This window comes from Pagrus pagrus, assembly GCF_965226575.1.
Source record: "Pagrus pagrus genome assembly, chromosome: 15".
Lineage (NCBI taxonomy): Eukaryota > Metazoa > Chordata > Actinopteri > Spariformes > Sparidae > Pagrus > Pagrus pagrus.
In genome coordinates, this window is record NC_140199.1 from 11297516 (window position 1) to 11314332 (window position 16817).

The window sequence follows — 16817 nt, forward strand, 5'->3', positions numbered from 1 at the left end:
GGCTCCAGAGAAGAAGTTTAACCCAAGAAGAGCAGCAGCTGGCCGGTCAAGAGGGACTGTAACAGCCGAAGAAGGTGGTATGTTTGCTGGGGAAACAACCAGCCACAGTACCTGGTATTAGCATCACCGCTAAGCACGGGAAGACAAGCCACAAAATTCTTCCCCTCTGAAGCGAGGCTGTCAAGTGATTATACATTATTAACCATCATTCCTTTTATTGGTTGCCACTGCCACACACTCTTAAAGGCATTCATTATATACATGCGCGCATTGCACAGCAGAATGTTTTCATGACGGTAATGAAAGGGACACCATTGCTATTCTTAAATAGAAGGGAGGAAGGATGAACAGGGAAGGAACAAAAAAGAAAGCACAAATAAATATAAAAAAAATAATGAAGGAAGTTACAGACGCCGACATACTGTACAGTAACAGCCATTTCCTGCCTTTTAGAGTGAGCATTTACCACTTATGGGAAAGTAAAAGTAAGGAAGGAGATGCACGTAATGGAGATCGGCAAATGAACAGATTTCACAGCTTCCCGGGAGGAAAAACTTAAGCATAAGTACATTACACCACTCTGTACCTTTTCTACCTACTTCCCTCACCCATCATCAGTTAGCAAGTTAGTCATCCTGTGGAACATTCAGTCCATAATCAAAAGCAATCCTTCCTCCAGCACTCTCCTTCTTCACATCTCACCTCTGTTTTTATTTTCAAATTGCAAAGTAACGCATTTTTTCGGTGGCAGACACTAATGATTTGACTAAAGGAGGGCTCTGAGTGTTCCCTTTCTTCACTCTCCAATTGTGTCATTCCATCTAGCACTCGCCAACTGAATATATTGTTACTGTTACTTCATACATATGCCTCATGTTTTGCAACTGAAAAGTGGTCTAACAGAGCCTTAAGAAGACTACAGAAACATATTCATCAACTTATCTCCAGTATTTTTAGCAGCTTCTCTTTTTCCAATTCAACAATTGAATGAACATCTAAGTATGTTTTTATGGATGTACTCTGAATTAAGGAGGTCCTGGACAAAGAATTTTATATTTTTAGATTCGTAAGATTCGGCATAAAAATTTCCATTTCTAAATGTTTATACATGTTACACATTTTTTAAAATTGTTCTGCCTTCCTCTACCCATCATGTTTTAAGTCTATCATATAACCTTTTGATGTACCCAAAGGTTAATTTTACTCTTCTGAAATGAAGATACACCCCACAGCCAAGCTGAGGCCATTCCATGCCTCTAAATCCATCTGTCCCTCTGCTCCTCCTCCTATCCAACCTTCAAACCTTCGGTGAGGCCTGTGCGCCTGGATCTTACTCAGTCATCTCTGGTCCTGCCACTGTATGTTCATCACTCACTCAGCCTGGCCCTGGGAGCATGCCTGGACACAGGACATGACAGGGGATACACACACCCTCACTCATACACAGTCATAAATACAGTCTACATCGCTGTCCTCCAGGTCCATCAGCTAGCCAGTAATAATGATCTCATCCCACCAGGAGTAACCTGGAGGGCAAGACGGTCAAGGACTTATTGTAGGAATGGCTGTGTGTCTGTGCAGGCGTACACTATTGGTATGTTTCCTGCTGCAACTGCTTGTATTGCTCTTGGACAACTTTAAGTATGAACCAGTCAAGGAGAGATGATGACTACTAGAGAGAGAGATAGCCTTCAAATTTTGTGAGCTACAGAGAACAACATCAAATAAAGGCATAGCGACATGTAGGAAAGAAGTCTAAATAAACTGATGCAGAAATCATCATATAGCAAAAGTAGTTTCTATATGATGCAGCAAATTAATCAAGACTAATTTGATGTCAATACATTGTATTTAGCAGTTAGTTCATTCAAGTCAAACAGGAACTCTGACTTGGAGAGCCTCAAGGATGTGTTTGTGTTTGTGTTTGTATGAGAAAGAGTAAGGGGGTCGGTCATCTTATAATGCCTTCTGGAGTAGCAGGGCAAGTGGTCAAGGAATTAGATGTCAGTTTTTCTTTGCCTTTGGCTGTGATCCCTGCGTGTGTGTCTGTGTGTGTGTGTATCATTACCATTGCCCAAAGATCTTCCTAACCTTACCCCACATATTCTTGCCCTCTGATATCATTAACATCAGCTTGTCTCGGCCAACAAGCCTGTCAACTTGTCATTCTTAATGCACATAGCCCCAAACACGCATATTAAAATATTCTAATTTATTATGGTTCAATCACAACATTGTGAAAGCGAACAGAGTTTAAGTTGAATTGAACTTTATTATACAGTAGCCAGCCACCACTTCAAACACAAAACATTCAAGTCAAAAGTAAAACATGATGATAGCAACACTCTCCAGTCTTATCTGTAAAACTTGTCCTCATCAGCACAGGAAACAGCTTTGACCACAAACCTCACAAACATTTTAATGACCTTGTTCCTCAAAAAAAAAAATAAAGTGAGTACTTAAGTAGTTCCGTTCGTAGGGTTCTTTTTTTTTGTTGCAACTGGAAAATCAAAAGTTTGCTCCTTTGGAAAAGGTGGAGGAACCCTGATAACAGATTCAAGCACTTTTCAGGCATTTTCAAGATGAATCTTCAAGCTTTTCCAGCACCTTATAGCTGTAGTTAAAACACAGATATGTGCTATAAACAACCAAAATGATGTTGCATGATAGTATTCTACAGAAAGGTGACAAATTCTAGGACAACACAAAAAGTTTAATGTTTCAAATTGAGTCACCCATCTCTAAGTCTGTCCAAGCCAACGCAAAACAAATCACTACGAATGTAATGCAATTACAATTCAAAGCAGTTTCAAGCACTTTGTCCATAATCCAAGCACGTTTTGAACTTTGTAAATGCCAACATTTTCTTTTAAGGATTTTCAACACCTGTATGAACCCTATACATGCAAATACAAGACCAGACGAGCAGGTTTGTGAACGCAACCCATTTAAGGAATGTTATCTGTGGGGTGATTTTTAAAGATGGCCAAAAAGAAATAGGAGCTGATGACAGCTTGATCTCGGAGTGCTGCTACAATTTGCACAATCTTCTCAAAAGCACAGGAGATACGTCTTGAGAGTTGATGGATCAGGACTCATAGTGGCACGTGTGTGTGTGTGTTTGTGTGTGTGTGTGTGTGTGTGTGTGTGTGTGGCGTGTGCCTTCCCCACCAATCAGCTCCTCTCACAAAAATCCAGAAACACCAGCTGACGAGGGTGACACAGACCACTGTGCGCCACACTGCAAACCACACACACGCACACGCACACTCCCACGCAGACATGTGTCTGGCTGGTGCTGAGCACTCTTATGAGTTTTGACAAAGCCTGCATGCTCTACCGGTCAGTGCTAAAGCACAATGACAGACAAGGTCATGCTGCACTGGCCTATCAAGGAGCAAGAGAAGGAACACACACACACACACACACACACACACACACACACACACACACACACACACACACACACACAAAGTAGTGGGCATGTGCAAGCCATGAGCAGGTGTTAATTATGATAAACAAGCAGCCAATAATTAGAACACATAATGGACTTAGCCACTTAACACATATACCAACATCCATATACATCCAAGTTTCAGCCACTTACATCCTAGAAATTAATTTATGTAAGTCAGAACTGAGGAGTTTATTTTCCAAACTAATATGCGACACACTGACGTCCAGCAGGAGGTCTTTAAATTATCGGGACACAGCTGTATGACAAATAACCTAATGTGCATTCAGTGGGGGCCGTCACAGCCACAGACAAACCTTGTCAGCTAAATAATACCTCATGCTGTATAATGTCCTGCAGGATGCTGGTCATTCACAGAGGCATTGTTCAAGCTTAATCATGTACGGTTACTTTGTTGTAAATCTAATGAGGGATGAAGAGTCGAATCTGGTGATTTATTCCTCACTTAGCAAAGACAACAGTGGAGAGAGATAAGGGACTATTACATCTGATCCAGATGAAAAGCTGTCACACTTGTTATACTCAATGACTGAATGTAAAAAATATCATCTACATATCTCTTATGTCATCATACTGTGCATGAAGTAAACTCCTTTTTCCCTGAAAATAGCAATGTAAATTGTTTTTATTATTTATTTTATTATTTATTATTCATTATCACTACTTTCTATTAAGGTATGCTTGTTTGATTGAGATTCAAATTTTATGCAAGGTGCACACTACATACTTTTTTGCTCTTCTAATTAGTTTTACTCTGATATAGACTGTAATTTGAGAAGAATATTTATTTACAAAAGCTGAATCAATTAACTGGCCAGGAAAGAGTTCACTGAATATCTTCTGCATAATACAACATCAACAAAAGAAAATCTGAGGGGAAATATTGAGTAAATCTAATGAGTGAACCTGAGCCTTGGATGTAATTATCAATATATTAAAATCCAAGACATGCACCCACATCCTAGGCCATTTTCACAGTGGATCATTGAACCCTCTTAATTAAAAAGGCCTTGGATGTCCAAAAAAATTGTGGTAACCTGCCAAAATATGAATGAGGTCATGAGTTTATATTAAAAGAAACACTCTAAAGTTAGTTATCATTTTACATTGAGATAATAAAGTTAACCGAGAAGCATGCTGACCTCTAAGACATCCTATTGCCAACAGAATGTGATTAAATAAAGCAGTATTTTTAATTCATGAACTATTTCATCCATGCCATCACGTTCTATATCAAAACTCTGGGATTTTAAGAAAGACATTGGTGATGCATCTGTTTAAATGAAAGCATAGCATGGCAGTTATTACATTCAAATCAACATTATGTAGAAATAACACTACCAGGTCTCCCCCCAGGTCCGCAACAATTTATCAGGTGTTAACTACAAACCAAACTCATTATATCATATCAATGTTATGTCTTGCAAACGTGTATCATGTCATGTCATACCTATCAAGTTAAAGTGCTAAATCAATAAATCACCCAGGAAATAGTGGTTTGAATAATAATCATAACACACAGTCAATTTATATGTTTTTTCTGAAGCTTTCAACAGCATCTTATGGTCTTACTCTGCAGCTGGAGCAGATGACAACCATGAAATGCAACTTGGCAAAGGCTTCCAAGTAGGCCTTGTTTAAGAATTATTTTGTCAAGGAAATGTTTACAACATATTTAACATCAGCTGTAAATCAGCACAGCTGAAAAAATAAACCAATTAATCGATCAACAGACAAGTAATCACCAATGTTAATAATCAAATAATCGTTTAATTCCAAATATAGGCTCGTTCAAGCTTCTTAAAAGAGAGACTTTGGTCATTTTTATTTTGCTATTTCAGTTTTATTGCTAATGAAAAAAAAACTGTCCATTGTAGCCCTACTTTTAATACATACCTCAAAACTAACAATGCCTCTGTTCTGTTACTGAATGAAGAAATAATTCAAGTAACTTCATTACCATCTGCAGCACATCTTGTATTAATGCAGGCATGGACAGAGACTTGCATAAATGATCATGCTGGAAACACTGACCAGCCTTTTATACATATTCACACTTATTCCTTCAACTAAATGACACAACTTAGACATACACACAAAGATACACAAATGTGTGTCCTTGTTCGGCTGTCTTTTAGAAAAGGCCACACTCCTTACAAATTATGGAAGAGGTGACTCAGTGAGTAGGATGAGTCTACTCAAACAGGACTGAGGCACTTAAAACTGCACACACACACACACACACACACACACACACACACACACACACACACACACACACACACACACACACACACACACACACACACACACACACACACACACACACACACACACACACACAAAATACAAGTAAGGATGTCCCGCAGGCTGCCATTTCTGGCTGTCATTCCAGCTGAGCACTGAGGCAGAAGGACAGAGAGAGAGGGAGACAGGCGGGTGGAGAAGAAAGGGTGGAGAAGGGGTGGGGGTGGTGACACAATGAAGGCTCACAGGCAGACAGGAAGCAGATGGTGCAAATGAGGCTGAGGTCTTTAATGAACTACTGCACTGTCAGATAGAGGAGAGGAGAGGAGAGGAGAGGAGAGGAGAGGAGAGCCATATAATACCTCAAACAGACCTTCTGCCAACGATTAAAAATAAAACCTTTTAACACCAGCAATGTCAAATTTTAATGGCTGATCCCACGTAACAAGGTAATGATGTTAAAACATCTGGTCAAATAACACAATGAAGACAAAATATAATCTCTCGCTGTATTTCACACTCACACATTTTTGTGGATATTTGCTTTAGAGCTAGAATACATCTTTCCACAGCTGCACAGCTGCTTTCAGTAGCTGAGGATGACAAAAAGAGCTGAAAACACAAGGGAAGCCAAAGAACACGGATGGTAAGGTAGAAATGGAAAGAGTCGGTGACTTTTAAAATACATTAAGACAGACAGGACAGTTTGTCTGTGCAGTGTAAGGAGCCGTATGTGCTGGTGGTTTTCCAGCTTCCTACGCATTGGCTGCCTAAAAGACTTTCTACACCTGTCGATCAAAAAGTGTTTGAACCGGCTAGGGTATAAGGTCAGCAGAAATGCACAAAGTCACCAAGTAAGCAGAAACTGGGTCAATTAATTATACTGGGGACATTCACAGCAAGCACTAAGACCCCTTGCTGTTCCTGATGCTACATAACTATTCTCCGTCATTGCCATCATCCATGTTGCCGTGGTAATGAGGTTTCCCTAATGGCAGGTCAGGGTCAGATGTGGGTCAGTCAGCAGGGGAGTGAGACCCTCATAGTCAGCAACAACCGTCGCTCCTGGAGGCCGGTCATCTTTCCCTGCCCTCTCATCATTAACCCAGACACTTTCAGGACACACATTGTCCCTACCCTAACCCTATCCTCCAAGAAGAAAGAAAAAGCAATAATTTTTTTGCATTATTTACTGTAAAAAAAAAATTTTTTAAAAACCTGACATCAATACAACTGCGATAGGCCAATATCGTCCACTAATATGGGCTAAGTGCTATATTGGTCAGGCTCTGGACAAAATCACACTAGTTATATTTGATTTTTTTTGCATTTTTAATGACTTGTAAAAACACCCAGGTATTTGTCCTCTGCATTTTCAGACTGAAAACATTTTTTATAGGCTTTGATTTGTGGATAAACTCAATGACCTCACAATGGAGCTGAATTTTTATTTTTTACTGAGAAATTTGAGGTTAATTCCAGCCAGGTATCCCATATAGCCCACAGTTTGTGTAATACTTGTGTGCAAAGTGGGCCCACATACCCCAGAGTCTTATATTTCAAAGATGTCGAGGAAAACTCCATCTCAGAGGTAAGACTGGGAGTAGTTATTGAAAGACCAGCACTTTGCAGGGCATTTCAAAAACACGTTTATCTGATCAAGTTTTAATGAAGGAAATATGTGAAGAGGACAGATGATGGAAACGAAGACAGCGACCAGGGAGGTGGAGAACATAGAAGGAGGAGTGAAGATAGGGAAAAAGATAAAGAAAGAGAGGACGAGAAGATAGAAGTGCAGTAAAAGCAGTCTGTGTTCAACATACAGACACACACAGATTCTGCTTTAACATCTCTGTTTCTCAGCCTACATCAGTTACTGTCCAAAGAAACCAAAGTGAGCCAAAGACCAGTCGACGCCAGGGCGATATCATCGAGATAACAACAACCATATTTCTATGGTGAGTGTCAAAATAACATCTCTCTGCTCTTCCAAAGTTCAAGCACTTGTAAAAGCCTTTATTCCACAAACCATATTAAGGCAAAGACAGACCATTTACACATGTGTTACGTGCTGCAAAAATATAGTTAATCATATCAGGTGATGTAGGACATTCAGCCAGCACCACATCAAACACAAGTCCAACAGTCTAACGTGTTGGGAAAAGCATGAATGCCATTAACTCCAGTAAAAGAATGAACAAGAGAGACATTATATCAAGATGTGAAACTTTACTGCTCTGGAGGTGCTCAAAAGGAAAAAATGTCCGTCGTGAAAATAATCAAGTGAAAGTTAACTTAATAAACTCCCCACTTTGACCGTTTCTGTTCTTTCAAATGGAACTTTAAAGAAAAAATGTTGGCTATTATACCAAAGGTATGACCTCTGAAGTGTGCATGTGCGCATGAACTCAAAGATACTGAGAAATCTCTCATATGTACACAGCTCAGCTCAGAATCATTCTAGGCTGTGGTCCCAATGCTAACCTCAAGTCAACAAACACACATGGAACTGAGCAGAGAGAGAAAGAGACGGGGAAAGGAGAGGCCATTGGTTATTATGCTTGGACCGAGATTCTGTGCTGTTGTATCTGAAGTGTGGACTGGGCCTGGTTACAGACACAACGTGGACCGCGAAACGTCTCTTTAATTGGGCCGAAGTGAAACAAAGTCCAGATGGCTTTAATAGACAATATTCGCTTGAGGGACACATTCCAATTTGTCTTTCTTTCCATCTGTGTCCGACTCTCTCGCTCCCACACATTTTTCTCCTGTCCTTTACTCTTTTACATCGCTAACCCCCTTTATTCACCCGGCCACCTCTCCACACACTTTTCTTTCTGTAGTTCTATACAATAGACCATTATGTCTTATTTATCATCATCATTTCTGACTTCATTGACACCCCATTTCAAAACAACTGTCTTTCCTGTCATTACATTTCTCTCTCCCACTCTTTTATTAAGACGACCTGAACCATGGCATTCAATCACTACACATGAAACTCGAAAATATTTATAGTCAAAGATTATTTAAAAGTCTGGAATTGTGCTTGAGGAGGTTTTCAACAGTGGAAAATAGGTTTTACTGAAATAGACAAAATGTACTTTGAAATATTAATTAATATCAGAACCTCACTGACCAAATCATTAGGCCAATTTTATCAGCCGATACTGGCCTATTACAGATATATTGGTATTGGTCGGTATCGGGGTATATGTTGTCAGATAATCACTAATATGAAAACTTTTTCTATAGAACATATGTAGAGAAAGAGGATTGGGGTAATTTATAATTATTAAATTCCCAGTAAAGTTTACTGTTTTACTGTACTAAGTTTATAAACTGTAAAATACCCTGCTTCCATAACAGATCTTTGTCACATGTACATTTATGTACAGTATATATTGTGTGCTATTGATAATTGTATCAAAATCAACACATAATACATAATGTGTAAATCACCTGGACCCAATAAATAGCAAACTATGCAATGGATGTCAGCCCTCTGGACAATAGGTTTCATCCATCCATCCATTTTCTGCACCCATTTATTGCTATTCAGGGTCAGGGGTAACTGGGGTCTGTTCTTGCGTGCACAGAATGAAAGACCTTACCAGTAGGACACGTCCAGGGGGTGAAAGTAGCGCCGTGAGATGAGGTCAGCGAAGAAGGACTCAGTCTCACGACATGCTGTCCCGTTACCGATGACGACCCTGGTACAGCTAGTAAGGACACGGGGAAGCGGAGGACAATGAGGATTAAGAGAGCAACTATAAAAGGTTTAAAAAAGAGGGCGCAATTCACTTTTCCTGATTGTAATACAGTAAAACATCAGATAACAGATGATTTTTAGCATGGATAAATGTACAACAACATCATCTACATTTTCTGACTCAGTGACTATTTCAACACAAGCAGCAGTACCTGTATTTGATCATAAGGTGGCGCAGTTTGTCTGCTTCTCTTTGCTGGCCTGAATTGTGCAGGTACACAACATCAGTATGAATAATCTGACCTGTGTGCGGAGAGATGAGGACACACAGAGGAGAGAGATAATATAATGATGCTGATAAAGTATTACGATGTCAAGAGGTCCAACAGACTATACTATATACTATCAGCTAATGTCTCTGCACTGTATGCTGTCTAATGAGGCAGATAGATTATTAGATACATATGCATATGCATACGCATACATAGTCCACCCACCAGGGTCATGCCAACTCACATTTAGTCTCTGACATTCAGTGGAAAATTTGACCCATTAGCCATGAATTTTATGCCATGGCGTGAATGGATAATCCTTGAATATGTGACTACAATTTCAGAATAATACTGTTGGTGAAATATACTGTTCCTGTTCTTAAAATCCTACTGATCTGCCTTCATGTTAATTTAATATGTGAAAATAAAACCACAAATTACATGTGAGACACCAACAGTTATTAGGAAAACAATATCCATGATGTGACATATCAGTCAGATCTAAGTATGTATGCAAAAGCAGAGATTTAATTCACAGTCGAGTAACAAATTTTAAATTTATGAGTTCTACCGAGTCCTTTTAGATGATTGCAGTAGCACAGGATGAGCCTGTGTTGGCTGTCAACCTGCATCATTCAACCTAAAGCTGCAGCCTCTCAGACACGGCTGCCTTGCTGAGATTGTATGCACTTCGATGTCAAGAGCTTTCAAAAAGGGAATAATAAAGAAGATGTGACCTTGCAGATGAGTATAGTGTTATTACAGCTTCAAGTATTATGGATACAAAAATAGGTGCTAAGTGATATATAAATGTGCCTATTAAAGGGAATACTGACTGCATACACATGTGTCCAGCGCAATTTGTGGTCACTTACTAGTGGGGGAGAGAACTGCCAGCTTACAGCCATGTCTAAAGCCAGGGTCCACCCCCATGATGACACAGCCCCTGATGGGACACACCAACAGGCGCTGCCGGAGGTTTCGCACAAACATGGCGATCGACTCCTTCTCTGCTGCACTTGTCAGTTTAGTCCTGAGAGGGAATGCGATATAGAGACAGAGAGTGAAAAAAGAAAGAAAGTTAGACAAGGAGTAGGGGAAGATGTGAACAAAAAGAGTGGAGAGGGAAAGGTGAGGAGAGGAGAAAGAAAAAGAAGGAGTAGGAATGCAGGGTAAATGAATAATTATCAAAGGGAGAAAGAAGCCCTGAGAGCACATATACAGTAAACTGTAGACACATTAAAAGTTAAACTTAAAATACCTGTAACTCCTAGTGAGGAAAGGTAGAATAAGCCTCTTATAAGAGTCCTCTACTGCATTCTTGATGATTACATTAAGCTCCTCTCTTGCAAATGTCCTTGGCCTCCACCTGCATTGAGAAAGTGGTTTAAAAAAGTAGATTTTTTTCCCGAACATGGGTCATTTCCACTGAACAAGCATGAAAAACAAGAAACCTACAGTATGCAAAAGAAAAATGTTATTATGATATATTCAGCTGGAGTGATTTGTTGCACATTTGGTGTTACATTAAAAGATTAAATTCCTTTCAAACAAATACAGCCTCATGATTAAATATAAAGTGCAAATGTATTTCTTTAATCTTTTTGTTTAAAAAATAAGTTGACATGGTTGACAACATTTCTTTTGAATTCCACTTTAACTGTGCTATTGTTTTTTCTCTCATCTCTAATTCAGGGAATCAGGGGATGCAGCACTACAAATTAATGTGACCTTCAAAATAGTTTTTTAATCAAAGTTTCTTTAAACTGTACTTTGTGAGAGGAAAAATACAAATCCATTTCAAATTCTTTGAGTTTCTGCTCAACTCATCTATTTCTCAAAGTAAAGTCTTCTCTAAAGAAACCCTGACCCATGAATGTATTGTATAACATGTGTGAAAGCCTTAATTTTTGTCTTGAAAGCAATTTACTGTTAAGTATTTCTGCATAAATCAGGATCCAATTTACTGTAAATCTATTAATACTAAAAATCTAGCGTGTGTGTGTGTGTGTGTGTGTGTGTGTGTGTGTGTGTGTGTGTGTGTGTGTGTGTGTGTGTGTGAGAGAGAGAGAGAGTGAGTGTAATTGTGTCGTGTATTATTTTGTTTCTGACCTGTTGTTTATGCACCACCTGGTGAAGTCACTCTTCACCCTGTCAGGGATGTTCACCTTCACTGTCAAAATCTTCAGACTCTCCCCTCGGTTAATAGCCAGAGTCTGTGCACATACACAAGCATGAATGAACAGACAACACAAAACACATGTGCACAGACAAACACATCCCCTATTTAATGCAAAACACTGATTGTACTGTAACCGTGCCCAAAAACACACAACCTCGACATACTCCAAAAAGCATAAACATTTTGAAAAGCAGCAGTCCAAATCTGCACAGCAGATTAAGAACTACAAGTCTCAAATTACTAGTTGCTGGTGCTAATTATTAACCAAGTCATTTGGTAACACTTTAAATCAACCATCATTAATAAATGATACATTTACAGTTTTTGAAACTTATCTCAATGTTCACAAACAATGAAATTATTTCTACACCATTTATTAAACAATTACTTATTGTAAAGTTGCAATCGACGTTTATAAAAACTTTGTAAATGGTTAATAAATACTGTGTGGTTTATCTATAAACATTATTTTGATGGCCATTAAAAAGTTGCAACTGATGTTTTTAAGACCTTTTTTAATCCTTAATAACTGGTTGATAAGGCATGTCATTGTTAACAGTGAAATGACTATTAACTAAAGTTTAATTAACTATAAATTAACCACTAATTAATTATGGTTATCATGAAGTAATACCAGTGACTTTATATCTATGTTTACATTTGTAGTGTGGTTAGTTTGCTTATGCAATTGTAAAACAAAGACTTATTTTATTTCCTTACAGCAAAATTCTGTGGTTGTGTTGCTAAACTCTCAGTTGCATTTAAACCACAAAACTCATTTGCACAACTAGAGGCTAGTGATATGATATGCAAAAACTCATATTGAGATCATTTTTGACAGATGTTGTGATTGCAATTCGACTCAAAATTTTAGTGAGAATGGTCCTTTTTGAATTTTATCAAAATGATGATGTGATTTTTGCTGGGGTCTGTACCAAACAAACATGTTCCCCCTTACATCTGGAGAACAAGAGTGACACACCATATTGAGATTTCGATAATATTTTGGTTAACTGTTCAGCCTTACTGCTAGCATAAATATATATATTTAAATCTAAGTTTTCTGAATCTCTTGTTTCCATCTGCAAGCAACTTAGAACTATAGAAAACAGGAAGCAAATTGTTCTTGATTAAAAACTTAATTTGTACACATAGGGCTTAGTTTTCGTTCGTTTTTGGACTGTATGACACAAGTCTTTAAAAAAACAAATGTACCCAAACCTCGACACAAAAGTACAAAAGCAACATCTTTTCACTCTCCACACACGTGCGTGTAAAAGGGATGAGCATTGGAGAATATCCTCTGGCCAGGCCTGTTGTGTTGTGTGCCTGTCCCCCCTCAGAGGAACTGTTACATGCTGTTAAGCAAACAGTAGTAAGTGTCTGACCTTTTCAGTGGGGAACCTTTAGCCCGCCACAGAACAGGGCCAAGAAACAAGACGTCAATCTGGAAACCAAGCGGAAGAAGCGAGCTGACAAATGCCACCACTACGCCACCATGAGCGCCGAGACCGCGAGGCCTAGCCCCCACCCACACCCGCACACGTGGTGCCACAACCATTACCGCTCAGCAGCAGCACCCTCGGATGTGCTGCACCCATATGCGACACACACAAACAAAAATAAAAATATAAAACACAGCTAATGGCATAGCAGAGGCAAGAATTAATGCAGCGAGCTGGCTTGAATTATGATTAAAAGTTAGATTTCTCTTCCGCGGGGGTGTTTCTGCCCTGGGCTGCTGCACTGTCTGTGATGAGATTTCTCAAACAATCTTCATCAAAGCACTGAAGTTTACCATGCTGTCGAAGGAAGGAGGCAAAACACTTCTCAGAATTCTGAGTAGTATGAGTAGTATTCAACTAGTTGATAGAAAACTGTCTTTGAACTTTGTCATTGAATCTTTTTAAGAACATTTCATGTAATAAAGAATATCAAACGAACATCTTTATATGATTGATTTCGGGTTGATTCATTCACTTCCTACACCTAGCACACTGTCTGCTTCTAAAATGTGAAGATTAACAAGTGTTTAAAAGTCAAACAATCATCAACTAAAATATGAAATGACTGACAAATGAAAGTTGAGAGTTTTCAGAAAATCATGAAAAAAGTTAAAAGATGACTTATTACTCATCAGTGAGGACAGTGGCCAGCGACAGAGGGAAACAGAGCAAGGACACAGATCACATAACCTTTGGAGACTTTTTACAATTTTGGCGGCAAAATTGTAAAAAGTAAAAGATGACTTATTACTGGTGACAATGTCCTAAGTAACCAATAGAAACCTCATAAAAATGTGATGACCTACACAAAACTTCTTCAAAATAATTATGCAGACTCTTTTTCCAAAGCATGTCCTTCTCTTTGTTGCCTGCATGACAAACACATTTTAAGGAAGTACAGATAAGCACTGCTGCAAATCTACTAACCCAAACTTTTGCTTCTTAGTATCTTGTAATTTAATAGCCAAAAAACTCAATCCTCCCTTATCCTCGTAGCCAAACCCTAACTGTGGTGAATGCAATCGTGTGCCGCCAAAATTGTAAAAAGTCTCCAAAGGTTATGTGATCTGTGTCCTTGCTCTGTTTCCCTCTGTCGCTGGCCACTGTCCTCACTGATGATAAACAACCTAGTATCTCCCTGTACATCTCTCAGTTTCTGCCTGAGTTGGGTCACTGGTGGGACACAGAGGGTGATCTGAAAGGAAGGGTGATGTGAGACATAGTGAGAAGCGTGTGTTTGCGTGTTAGATGGGCCACGAGTGACATGTGCGCGAGTACCGGCCAAACTCTGACGAGACCAGACAGAATGTCTTTCCACGATGGCCCTTCATCCTCCCACCAGCCCCCAAGGGAGGGCAGTCAGCCAGCGACCGTCCTCTCTCTATCTGTCTCCATCTCTGTCTCACCCTTTCTTTAGAGGAATATTATCATCAACACATCCATCCATCCGACATATCAAGGATAAACAAACAGATACGCACACACTGACACAAACGCAGACTCACAGCACACTTTTTGACCTGGCTGACACACATGGGACAAACTCTACTGTAGGAGGAAAAACAGCTGAACAAAGGTGCCAAAAGACTGTCCTTGACTCCTTAAATAAAAGATTAGCTCTAAAAAGACTGCGCATATCATCTCGTGACAAACAATGAAACTACAACTTCCACAAGCATATGGAATGTAAACTACACTTATTGAATATCATTCTTCAGCCAGTATGATTTCACATAAATATTGACTCTCTATCAGTCACCAGAAGGGATCATAGTCGAGCATGATACACTGGTCTTTTACACAAATATACTGGCTGCTCAGGGAGAGCCCTGCACTCTTTCTGGCCCTTTTATACTCTCTTATTACGTCCAAAAACAAACATAACACAGCATGGGGTCTGACTGCGGCTCATGTAACAACAAACTTCAGATACGTACAAAGGCAGAGAGAGAGCAAAAGCATTTCAATTAGCACTTTAAGTTTAAAAAATTAAACTTGGCTTTTGTTTTATTATTTATTTCATCATGTCCTCTTAAAATGTTACGAAGAAAAAAAGAAGGCAAAATGGGATTAAACAGACCACAAATCAATTATTAATAAGCATTGGCACCCCACACACAAACACACTACTACAGCTGTGTAACCACATATATAAACTTGGTTTTTTTTCCCGACCTGTCCATCAAAAATAAGTGTTTAATTGATGAAACAGTTCCATTTACCAAAGCTCCTCTGCAGGCAAGCCCCAGACCTGAGCGCTAAACTACCGTTTGAACGCAGCACAAATCGCATTAAAAATACCCCACTGCACAGTCAACAAATCCGCCGTGGCATACTGAAGAGCGTACCGGGTGCTAATAGCTATAAGGTAAATGTGTACCCTTCGATGAAGGCCTCAAATCAGATCTGACGGAATTAAATCTCTGCTGAGCATCTCCACTGGATGTGTCACATGGCTTTATGCTTCAAGACATACTGATTACCAGAGCTTTCTAAAGCATTCGCCAACTTGAGATAAATCTAAAAAACTGTTGCATAATTTCATGAAGGAATACATCAGTTGACCTTAAAAAATGCTTTTCTAGGCGATTTATTAATTATTTAATCAGGATACACTTAATCCTTTCAATCATTTTCCAAACAAAAAATCATCCTCAGCTTCCAGCTTCTGAATTGTGAGAATTTGCAGCTTTTCTTTGTCCTATGTGATTGTAAAAGGAATGTCTTGTCTGCAATTATTAACAATTAGTTACCAACTATCAAATTAATTACCAACTACTTTGATAATTAGTTAATCAGTCTGACTAATGTTCCATGACAAAAATCTAAATTTCTGATCGCAGCTACTTAAATGTGAATATTTTCTGGGTTTTTTTTAATCCCCTATGACAGTAAACTGAATATCTTTGGGTTGTGGACAAAACAAGACATCATCATTTCGGGCTTTGGGAAACACTGATCAATATTTTCACTATTTTCTGACATTTCATAGATGAATCAACAAATCGATGAATCAAAAATGTAATGGACAGATTAATCTACAGTGGAAATAATCATTTGTTGCAGCCCTAACTTTGGGTTTCTGAGTGTTGATTGGACAAAACAAGCAATTTAATAACATCACTTACACATTTTATAGACCAAAGAATTAATCAATTGCACAAGAAAATAATCAGCAAAAAGTGAAATTGAAAATTGATGTTAGTAGCAGCCCCATATTTTTTTGAAGCAGAAAATGAAGACTGGACATTCATGTTTCATCTTTCTTTAGTCTTACTACTTTCAATAAAATATTTGTCTTTCTATGTCTTTGTCTAACCAATTAAAACTTATTTCACTCTAAGACGCATCCTATTTGTAAACTACAAATATTAAGGATGTCATGTCTTTTCTACTTAATTTTGATTACCACCACAGGGTGATA

The 16817-nt window shown here is 38.8% G+C and overlaps 1 protein-coding gene across 1 annotated transcript in view; it reads right to left on the reverse strand.

Moving 5' to 3' along the window:
- srbd1 (S1 RNA binding domain 1) overlaps positions 1-16817 on the reverse strand; it is a 53914-nt gene that overhangs the window by 30826 nt on the left and 6271 nt on the right. Inside the window, exons 10-14 of the mRNA XM_084374728.1 lie at positions 11819-11922; positions 10968-11075; positions 10582-10739; positions 9647-9737; positions 9337-9444 (exon numbers count right to left, since the gene is read on the reverse strand). Of these exons, the coding sequence (XP_084230854.1) occupies positions 9337-9444; positions 9647-9737; positions 10582-10739; positions 10968-11075; positions 11819-11922 (569 nt within the window). The remainder of the gene's footprint in view (positions 1-9336; positions 9445-9646; positions 9738-10581; positions 10740-10967; positions 11076-11818; positions 11923-16817) is intronic.